The following is an 11,251-nucleotide window of genomic DNA, read 5'->3' as shown; positions in this document are numbered from 1 at the left end:
ACAGTTTTCTGTTCACTCTCCCACAGCAGTATAGTTTTCCCTGCCATTATACACCTTAGGTGAACCACCCAAGCGTTTTTGCTCTCTGCTTAAGCATATGAACGTAAAAACAATGTGGCCACACAGGACGGAGCTCCGCTTGTTTTCTTCTGCCAACAGTGCAGTCTTTCTCTATCTTCATACAACATGCCCTGGCAGTCAGTAGGTTTGGGGAATGCCGCTCTCTGCAAGAGTGCAGGGTTTGCAATAGGGTTGCCCCCAAATAGTCGACCAAAATTTCAGTAGTCCATTGGTCCAAAAAAAAAATCAAAACATTTGGAGCCAATGTTGTCAAAATTTAGTGAAAATCTATGTGACTGGCGGCTGGCCTAAAAGGCTTGAGGGCTTTTAATTTGAAGGGCCAGGTACAGGAAGTTGAGACACTCACTCACTGTCAAGCAGGTCCACAGTTTTTATTCAGTTAATAAATAATAGCCAATCATGTCGTCAGCTTGATATAATAATATCCAAAGATCACGCAAGAATCACATGATCACATATCACACAAAAATCATGTCAAATTTGTTTTTCGAGCCATGGTGGATCTGGCCAATCAGCGTCCTGTGAGGAGCTACTGGCAGTTGAGGGGGGAGACGATAACACAGAGAGGCAACTGCTCATTCCTAACAACAATAGCGGCTCCAAAAGTGGTCATCTTAGACGCTGCAATAGCAGCAGTTTTATCACAACTGAAGAGTTTTTCCTTCACTGAGAGAAGAGAACGACACTGAAGGCTGTTCTTGATGGAAAAGATATTTTAGATCCTCTCCTGATTGACTTGGCTGAGAGTTCGATAGACAGCTCGATCATCCAATAAACTGCCAGGTATGCTTTGAAAGTGCCTGCACTTTTCCAAACAGTTTCCAATGATGGCTTCTCAGACGGTTCTGTGAAACAAGCCATCTGGCGAATCAGGTTAGCTGACAACTGAGAAAAAACAGAGAAGCTTTTATTGTGAATCTCAGGACCAAAAAAGCCAGGACAGAAATCTTAAGGATTATAACTTTACTACTAGTCCATCTATTCAATCTTCATGAAGAGTCACTTGTTGTACAAAAATGTACCTGAATCGTTCAATTTCAATTATACTTTGTTATTCATTTTTTTAGATAGTGTTCCTGGAATTAAAATATAGTCTATATGCTACTATCAATAAACAATTTCCCAAAGTTTAGAAGCTATTCTTTTTTTTTTTTCAAAGAAAACATACAAAAAGGTAAAAATTTGATTTATTTTCTTTGGGAACAAACCTCTTTTTTTGTGCAAGAATGCAGCTCACACAATTTGTAGTGGCTATCTGTACAAAACCACCTTTACACTGTACTATATGACAATGCACTATATGACAATGCAGTAGTGTAATTTCCTTCTCTGGTTATTGATGATACACAGGGTCTGACCTTCAGTGTCCGTCTCTATCTTGGCAGATGACACACAGACTGTTGTCAAAATTGGGAGATTTTTTTTCTTTCCTGGGTGACTTTTCCCAAAAGCACAAGTCAAGAGTACCACTTTCAACAGCAACATACAGGTTTACTGGGAAAGCAATCAGCAGGAGACATGACATCTTCAGGTGATATCAGAGTCACAATGTTTTTTTGGGAAAACAACCAGGGCCTATTCTGATGTGTTTCACCGTGCTTTTTGCAGCCAGTGAGCATCTGATATTGGTTGGAGTTAAGATGTGTGTGGAAATGCTCATATGTGGAATACTGCATCATATGATGTCAAATAAAAAAGACCAAATTATGTTTGTGTTGTTTTGTGAGCCGTTTTCTTTCTCAATAAGTCGACTTGTTTGGCTGAAAGACACTTTTGTAGAATTCAGGTTTTAGACATTTTACCTCCAATGTCACCATTAATCACCAAACAAAAGGCATAAGTGTGCGTCTGTGTAAGTGTGTGTGTGTTATTCCTTGACGAGTCGATAGATGTGGTGCTGAGCTCCGTGTTCATTGTTGGACACCTCAAACACACACGCCATACACAGCAATGTCTCCTGAGTGTCTCTGTTGCTCACAACCTGGATGGACACACGCACACACACACGCACACACACGCACACACACACAAAGAAGGGATACAAAAAGTTAAAAAAGCATCATCATAGACACCATTGACTGTATATAAAGATGGACAACACAGCTCCACTTCCTCCCTCTGTACAAAAATTAAGCCTCTGTGACAGGCACTGTCATGTTGTAATCTGTCTGCACAGTAGGGATCAGGCGGTAGAGTAACATCATCAAAGTGATGTCCATACACCTGCCGACTTGCGAGTCGATGACGGTTGTCAATTATAACATTTCCGCCTGTTTTTATAGCATCAAACTACTAATTCCAGCATAATGAAAAATACCTAAATCCACAGAAACCACCTTTGGGAAAAAAAGTATTTGAGGTTATTAAACGCCAGCCACCCGGGGGGCGATAGTTTGGCTTCACTAACAGGGAGCTGTCAAGCCGTCCATCTTTATGTACAGTCTGTTACACACATACAAAACATTCATGTATTGATATGACACACAGAGACAGACACACGGACTCATGTCCTCACCAGCAGAATAGTGAAGTTCTCCAGCACGCTGTTCATCATGTATTTCTCCGGCAGGTGCTTGAGCTTATGGATGAAGTTGATCATGTATTCGCACATCGGAGAGCGACTGATTCTGTAGACGAAGCGCCCGTTTTCAAACCTTGCATACTCCGTCTGAGAGACAGAGAAATCAGTAACCGTTACTAAGTTATAACTGACCACTAAAGTCAAAGAGCTTCTTTTTGGCAGTTTTGCCTTTATTAGATGGGACAGACAGGAAATGGGGTGAGAGAGAGAGGGGGAGACATGCAGCAAAGGGCCGCAGGTCGGAGTCGAACCCGCAGCCGCTGCCTCGAGGACCTTCAGCCTCTTTACACGGGGAGACTGCTCTAACCACTCAGCCACCAGCCTCCCCTCCACCAATTTCTTTAAGTGCACAACAGTATACTAGTCATGAGCTGCTTGCACAAAAACAGTTAAATGTCTTCTGTGGCTGAAAGTGTGCCAGGCACCTCTCATGATGTCACAAGGGCCAATTTGATGTCAGGATTTATATGTTTACACATTGTGAACAGAAAGCCTGTGGTACAAAATAACACTGGAGTAAAGATAACATTAATGGTAGGAAGGGTCCAACAAGGTATTATGGGATGTATAGGACGCAGTGTTGTTGAAGCTTGTCTCATATGAAGTACTCAAAGTGAGAATATCTAAACTAAAAGACTTGAGACTTGAGTACTCTTAATATTTTTTTATAACAACGCTGTGCATCTCATTTCAAGCATCTGCCAAAATGAATGTTCTTTATTTGTCAGTTAGACAGAAAGTGTCTGAAGGACACTCGGTTCTTTTGTTGTTGGTAAAACCCAAGTAGGGTTAGACAAAAAACACTTTGCGCCAAAGCTATAACAGAAGAACTGTGAGGTCTAAGTGCATGTGTCCTCACACTTCTTTTGAAAGGTAACATCTTATAGTTTCAAAAAAGTTGCTTCCTCAGCATATGGCTAATACAAAACCTAAACTGCATCAGTTCAAACATGGCTAAAAAAATTCAACAGGTTAAGACTTTAAGTGTCACTGATTTCAGACTTTGTAATATGCTACATCAGTACACTTTAAGACTTTTTGACTGCAGTGGCCTAAGTGGGGCAGTGATTTATGCAGGGAAGGCATGAGGTGTGTGCATGAAAAGAAACATGTGTCGGAATATATCTACTTTAACCCTTTGAGACGCACCATGAGCCTAATTTAACTTTTTTAGGTGGTGCAAAATTTGTGTTTTGTTTATGTTTTACCACCCTAAAACTGACAAAAATCCCTCCAAAATACCACTTTTAGACATCCAGACCTTGGCATCAAAAACGTTTGACATTTGGAGATTTCTGCAACACAATTTTTCTACAATTGAACGGTAAGAAATTATATAACTTATATTTCTGTGCAAACTTTGCCTGCACTTCAGTCACATCAACAGCAAACCTGAAACGGCCCATTGAACTGAAGCACTCAGCTTTTCAAGTTCTGTGCAAGCAAATAAAAAATCAAAATACAGTCAAGACAGATCCTCGACCCAAATCCCATTAACTGCGTACAGTAGCGGCTCCGCTGTCATCTCCCAGCCACAGCTGGACGACCTGGTGGTGCAGTAAACTGACGGAGAACTGCAGCCTTTGACTAAAGTAGAAAACCCAGCTTTCATGAAATTAATTTCAAGTTCAACCTTAATTTCCTTCCTCAGCCTGGTTCCCGGATTTACTATTCATGTAACTTGTTCGTTGAACCTGGATTCCAGTATTCCTTTTTAGTATGTACTGAAATAGAAAATTATTAATATTTAAAAACATTTTAACCTTAACAATTACTGTCCTGTTTTTCTTTATAATTCCTCATTAAAAAAAAAAAATTCAAGCAGCAAGTTTTTCCTCCTGGTTTTGAGAATATACTGCAGGTGTGAAAGCTACAGCTGCTCTTAGTGTGGACTGAATGCACGGCAGCAAAGTGTTAAAGCAACGATGTGGAAACGCTGTCCCCTCAGTTCTAATGTAAACCCTGGTTGGATAAGGATTCAAAATTGGACATGAAGATGAAATCTGACGCATAGTTTTAGTGTTGAAACTGTTAAAATAATTCATGTCTGTTGTTCTATATAGACTGTGGCAATAATTTAGAAAAATAATAGCTTGCAGGAACAGCTATTGAAAAAATAATAAATAGCATGTTTGAAAAAACAACAAACTATGAACTAGTTCATTTTAAAATTAGTGAACTGAACTTAAAACTAGTTCATGTAGAAAATGAACTTTCCCAAAACTGGTGAGCACAGATTAAATAAAAAATCCTCTCACTACAATGAAATGGCTACTAACATCATTACACATGAAGATAATTGAATTCACAAGAGTCTCAGCTTTACAGTCAGACCCAATTTATGGAAAATAACACATTCTTACTGCAAGAAACAAATGGTATAATTATTGCCCCAAACTCTCTGGGATTATCGTAAGTGGACACATGGGGTTTATCACCTAGAAACACCCGTGCGACCACAGGGTCTAACAAACTTTAATTTAGTTCAATAACTGTAACAAACATGACTTTCTGTGAGATAGTTAAAATGGCAAGGGTTAAAACTTTCATGAACTGGCTTCAGGTTTATTCTCTGATTTGATCCCAGTGATAAAGTACAGCACCATGAAAAAATGTATTATTATTGTTATCCAGATCGCACCACAACAATCTCAATCCATCCTCACCTCCACCTTCTCGACCACCTGCTTGCCAAAGGAGCAGACCTTGGTGGAGCAGGTGATGGTCATGTTCTCCGAGCTCTCGTATTGGCTGGTGACACCGTAGAAGGCAGCTGGGTCGTCCTGCACATTATAACTCAGGTCCGCCTGGCATCCGCAGAGAAAAAAAAAAAAAGATTAGATATAATCAAAATCAAACAACAATCAAATCCATCTACACTCCCAGAAACATGGGAACACACATGAAAAGGAGAAGTGTCTGGTTTCTGCCACCAAAGTAAGCCGACAGTGCCCTCTGCTGGTGGCTCAGTTACTGAGCCGTAACATGCTCAAGCTGCTCGGTCTGCAGCATCTGGACCAGACTGACTGGAGTGTAGAATGGTGTGCTCGTCTGGCTGCAGGCTTAATTATTATCTGCACGGTCATTAGGGCTACAACTAACAATTATTTTCATTGTTGATTATTACTGTCCATTGTTTTCTCATAGTTTTGGGTCTCTAAAATGCCAGAAAAGGTGAATGTTGATCAGTGTCTCCGAAAGCCCAAGATGACGTCCTCAAATGTCTTGTTTTGTCCACAACTCAAAGATATTAAGTTTACTGTCAGAGAGGAGTAGAAAAAAAAGTATATGAGTAAATATTCACATTTTTTTGTTTTGTTTTATAAAATACGCAATTCAACTAATCAATTATCAAAATTAGTGATGCCAAATGCTGCCCCTGGAGGGCCACTGTTTTAGGTTTCTCCCCGCTCTAACACCTGATTCTAACGATTCCCAAACCTGTGACAAGCTTCAGCTGCTTGATAACGAGCACATCATTAATTACAACTTACTAATTAATCAGTCATATTTGACATAATGATATCTCAAATGGGTCATCGCACATTACAACAACATATTAACTTGTACTGTTTTTAATCACTTTACCCAATTCCCAAAGAAATATGTAACTTACACCTACTGGTAATTGGATTGGATATACAGTACATGTAGTCTGAATTTGGTTTGTCCAGGTTTTAAGGCATCAACAGACTGATGACAGATTTCTGGTTCCACCTCAATACAATGGCATCTCCATTGTAATGGACAGTTTTCATTGGAACTACTTTCCACCAGAGAAATAGTCCCAATGAACACATTTCAAAAAGAGGTCTGTAGTTTATGAAAACAGTCAGACTGAATCTAGAAAATATAGTTTCTTCTATTCTTTTTTTCACATTATAATTTTACTATTGTTATTTCACTTGATAAACCAGTGTTTGGTGTGCAGTGTTTGGCTGCACAGCAATCAGCTGGACATCTCCTGGCGAACTTGATTTTCAGTGCCGTGAGCACAACCGACAGAACTCTGTTCCCCTTCATGGTATTCTCGAGGAGGCCAATATTTTTTCTGTTTTAACTTGTGTGAACTGACCGTATATTAGATGTAATTTTTATCTAAACCGTTGGTAGCTTTGTTAACGCTCAATGTGACTCAAATCAATAGTGAGAGGCTAATTTACTTTCTAAAAATACTGGAAGATACAAATGGGCAAGAAACAATATTATTGTGGAACTTTGTGTCATCAGAGCAGTGAGAACATGCTGCACCTGGATTACAGACTGAGAGACGTGGAAAGGGTTTGTACTATTTGTAATGAGTTCTCTAAGGAGCACTGTGTGTCTCTGGGCTGAGAATGAACACACACACGTGCGCGCACACACACACACACACACACACACACACACACACACACACACACACACACACACACACACACACACACACACACACACAAACATCAAACCGTGCTTTCATAAAGCAGCAGATTATCAGAAACATGCTCCATTGTGGTAGATCAGGGTGCTTTTTAATTAAAAGCAGGGAGAGAAATCTCTTCATGACAGACGCACACACTCTCTCTCTCTCATGCATGTGTCCTCTTTATATTGTATACTGAAACCATGTCGCTGGCCTACAGGCTTCTGTCCTCCCCTGCATGATTCTACTGTCAACAACCTCATCGCTCCATTCAATTCACCCCATCCAGCGCTTTGATAATTAACCCTACATTAAACCTCAGCCCCGACAAGGATCGTCCAATAATAGCTTAGCAACTGTAACTAGGCACGGTTAGGCAAGGTAGGCTTGTCAAGCTTTGGATTTCTCCACAGTATACACAGGGCAAATAGTGTTTGAAGGGCATTACCTTTAGTGGTCGACCGATACAGGTTTTTCAATGGCCGATGTCAATCGGATATTTTAAACGGTATAGTATGTAGTATTATCCTAAAAAACAATGTATTAACTAAAACAAATATAATCTCACTCGATCATCAGTTATGACCCACTTAAAGGTGTATGTGTCGACAGAGACCCTGTCCTCTGCATTTTTATTTTGGTCTTCAAGCCCCACATGGAGGTTTAACTGGCCAATAACAACAAGCAGGGTGGGGAGCCCTCTGATTCCCAACCAATGCTTTGTCACGCCCCTCCTCCTCAGAGTGTCATGCTGACACACAGGACACAGGGCAGTGTATCTGTTTTATCAACACACACAAACACACACAGGAAGTTCTGCATTCGTTCACAATCTGATCTGTTGTGCAGAGATACGTTCTGACGCTAACGTCTGCCTGTAGAATGGTGAAATTGACACAAGGGGAATTGCTAACTTTATTTTACAGCAGCCACACTGACAATGCTGTAGACTATTTGTGAATCTGCCTTGTGAGTTACCTGGAAATCCAGAGGCACTGGTCATAGTATTATCCAATTGCCTGTAGTGGTAGTGGTGGATATTAAATATTAATCTGCAATTTTCTGTAGTGTTTCAGTAATATTTGTTCTTAAAATGTACTGAAGTACCATATCACATGGCATGGCAAAGCTACGGTTCAGTCAAATCACTAAGGACTTTTTAAATTTCATAAAAATCATGTTATTTTCAGCAGTGTGTGGTTCTGGATTACTCATCTAAAGTGTCATTGTCCTATGAGGCCTAGGTTGCATCAAATATCCTCAAAAGTCTTACAGAAAAGATAGCAAGAAAACCTTCCTGCTTCAGCTTCTAGACCATGGTGGGGAAGCATAGGAGAGATTGTATTTTATCTTCAGGGCTGACGATGCTGTACGTAATTAAGTTACCTTTTGAATGTGGCTTAAGTAAAGTGCCTTAAACTTTATTCATGTCCACCAGGGGGCAACTTCGCTGGTTGCAAAAAGAAGACTAAATGTATAGAAGTAAAAAAAAAAAGAAGTCAGAAAAAAGCGTACGTCTCCCTTGATTTATTATCTCAGTAAATTTTAGTTTCAAGTCTTCTTCAATACGGCATGATGTTCATTTTGTAAATGATGGTCCCATTTAGATAACCTGACTCTTGCCGGATGAATTTGGTTCCGCCTTGCTTCCCTCATCCATCTGGGATCTCCCCATTAGAAAGCCATTTCAGGAGGCTGGGCCTTATCAAAAATCCTTGCATATGATTGGATAAACCACTTGTCGGTCATCTTTTTTGACGTGCTACTTCAACCGCTCACATCAAAACCAACCTGTGACGCTGATGAGAGCGACGCAGTTAAAACCAAAACAGAACAGCCGACATGGTTTCTACCAACAAAAGCCTTCAGAGCCGTTCTCTGGTGTTCTTTTAAAGAAGAAATATTCGCTAGTTTGGACACTAATGAAATGGCAGCATCCATATTGACGCCTGCTTGTTCGATGCGAGCCGCCATTGTTTTCAGAATCACAACAGTCGCTTCTCTGCTACGTCACATCTATAAAACCCCACTCTGCGTACCTGATTGGCTCGACAATTTTTTGCGGACCCTGAAATCACTTTGCTATGGATCGATCCCAGATGGTTGAGTGGAGCTAGGCGGCGTCAAGACGGAACAAAAGTCATATGGCGATAGTCAGGTTACCATTTAGAGTCAATAGATGATAAAGCAGGGGATTCTTTGAGGTGTGGCTATATTATGATTGACTGGTCACTGCCGTGCTGACCTGTCAATCAGAAAAGATGCTAAGAAATGCTTATCCGTGACTATGTGTCCGTCACTCATTTCAACCAATGGTGTACTGCATCACTGACTCACTCAGAGACAGACCTTCACATTTATAGGGCTGGCCCCTGCTTTGCTGTGGTCCAACCAAAAAGTCAGCCTGTAAAAGTGTTTCAACCCACTCATGGAGCCATGTTAGCTTAATGAGCTAGTTTGCTACTGCCAGTAAATGTGCTAGTGACAGCTTTCATTTCATTCAGCAAATTGACCATCACCACTGTAGGACCTCATGAGGAAAGTGCTGTTTAAGGAGTTTTTGTGTCTGGTTGTCTGCTCAGCGTGGCAGGAAGCCAACGGTAGATAAGACATTTGTATGCTTGTTTCGATAAGAAATAAAGTTTGGTTTACAACCTCGGACCCTCCTAGGGTAATAAAACCCAGAACTTAAGGATTAAGGACCCCTTTTAACCTAAATCAACGTCAAATCTGACCGCACTTCAAACTGGAGGAGCTGTCTCTGTGAGACAGATGGACTTTAATTAATTTAATTTAATTTAATTTAATTTAATTAATAAAATCTAAGCAACAGAACTTTGTGTAGATGTTTGGAAAAACAGTTAAAGTTCGATGTTTCATCGGAACTGGCTGTTCAAAGACATTCTTGCAAGTGTGTAACAGTATATGCATTATTTGTATCTTGTTGTGATTATGTTTATGTGGTTTCAGAAGTGCAAAGTCTCTGTCTAATTCCTGAAATATTGTTTGTGTTTTAATAATAGGCCCGTCACTCAGTATCTGTATCTGTAACTGTCTGCCTAAAGATTTTGGTTAAATTGGATATCAAGAAGATTAATAACGGAAAATCAACCAGAGATAGTTTAATCTTCCCTGTTAGAATTCCGGCATAAAAAGCAGTTAAGTCACTCAGAACCAGAGGGTTGGGTCAGAAAGAGCCGCCTTCTCAATACCCACGTAGATAAGAGAGGGACAGCTCTTGTCCACTCACTCTCTGCAACTTGGTCCTGCACCTCTGCACCTCTGACCCCCTTCTGTTACAACACCTCCTGCACTTAGCTCTTCTCCCCTCTTCGTTCCCTTTGTTCTTTAGTCTAACTTTGTTAACCCAAAGTTAGCAAGAGACGTTGTTTTCTTACTTAAGTATTTTCGTTTATTAATCTATTTTTAACACGCAACTTTATAAGTTTCTACGACACGTTTTTATTTTTCCTAAGTATAGTAAAACCCCTCGTGCCGTCTTTTCCTTTTTGTCTGGCCGACAAATTGCGTCAGACTCTAGTTCAGAACCAGTCAGAATTTTTGTCAACCCACAAACAACCTCCAGAGGCAAGCCACCTGAAGAGCTGAATTCAAATCAGGACGGGAGCAGACGAGGCCCGCAGATCCAACCGAGCAGCTGACCCAGTCTACAGAACCAGAACTAAGGTCCGCCAAACACTGGGACGCGGACCTACGATCCTGCAACGGTACTGTAAGACGCCAGGGCGACTGTAATATCAAAGGCAAAGTAAGGTTGGCCTTTTAATGCAACTCTTGGTTTAAACGTTGGTGACAGTTAAATTCTGATCCGAGTTCTGTTGACAGTTTAATTAGAACCAGTTTCGGTCCGTCAGAATCACTCTGGTCTTAAACTTTTTCATATCCACATATCCTTTTTCACTTATCTATTCAGTGTTGCACTGTATTATATTCTCTTTGTTAGGTAGTCAAATAAATGTTTGTAACCTTACGTCGTTGTGAGAGTCTTCCGCTCTGTGCAGAAAGTGTTGGTCACTGATAAGGCTGTGGTACGAACTAACGCGTTCATGACGAGACTGATACAATTCAACAATCAATTACTTTAAATAACTAACAGGTATTAAACCTTCACCAAAGTTTAATAAACATCCTGTCTTAATTTGGTGTGGTGCCCTTACTTCGAGGCA

The 11,251-nt window shown here is 40.4% G+C and overlaps 1 protein-coding gene across 1 annotated transcript in view; it reads right to left on the bottom strand.

The window, feature by feature from the left end:
- The window catches only part of LOC310949218 (transcriptional enhancer factor TEF-1-like), a 56,837-nt gene continuing 45,586 nt past the window's right edge, over positions 1-11,251 (bottom strand). Inside the window, exons 10-12 of the mRNA XM_083916575.1 lie at positions 5,329-5,469; positions 2,597-2,749; positions 1-2,062 (exon numbers count right to left, since the gene is read on the bottom strand). Coding sequence (XP_083772701.1) covers positions 1,949-2,062; positions 2,597-2,749; positions 5,329-5,469 — 408 coding nt within the window. The 3' untranslated portion in view covers positions 1-1,948. The remainder of the gene's footprint in view (positions 2,063-2,596; positions 2,750-5,328; positions 5,470-11,251) is intronic.

Source organism: Echiichthys vipera, assembly GCF_963691815.1.
Source record: "Echiichthys vipera genome assembly, chromosome: 7".
Taxonomy (NCBI): domain Eukaryota; kingdom Metazoa; phylum Chordata; class Actinopteri; order Perciformes; family Trachinidae; genus Echiichthys; species Echiichthys vipera.
The sequence above is the reverse complement of the archived record's forward strand: the minus strand, read 5'-3'. Positions and strand labels throughout refer to the sequence as shown.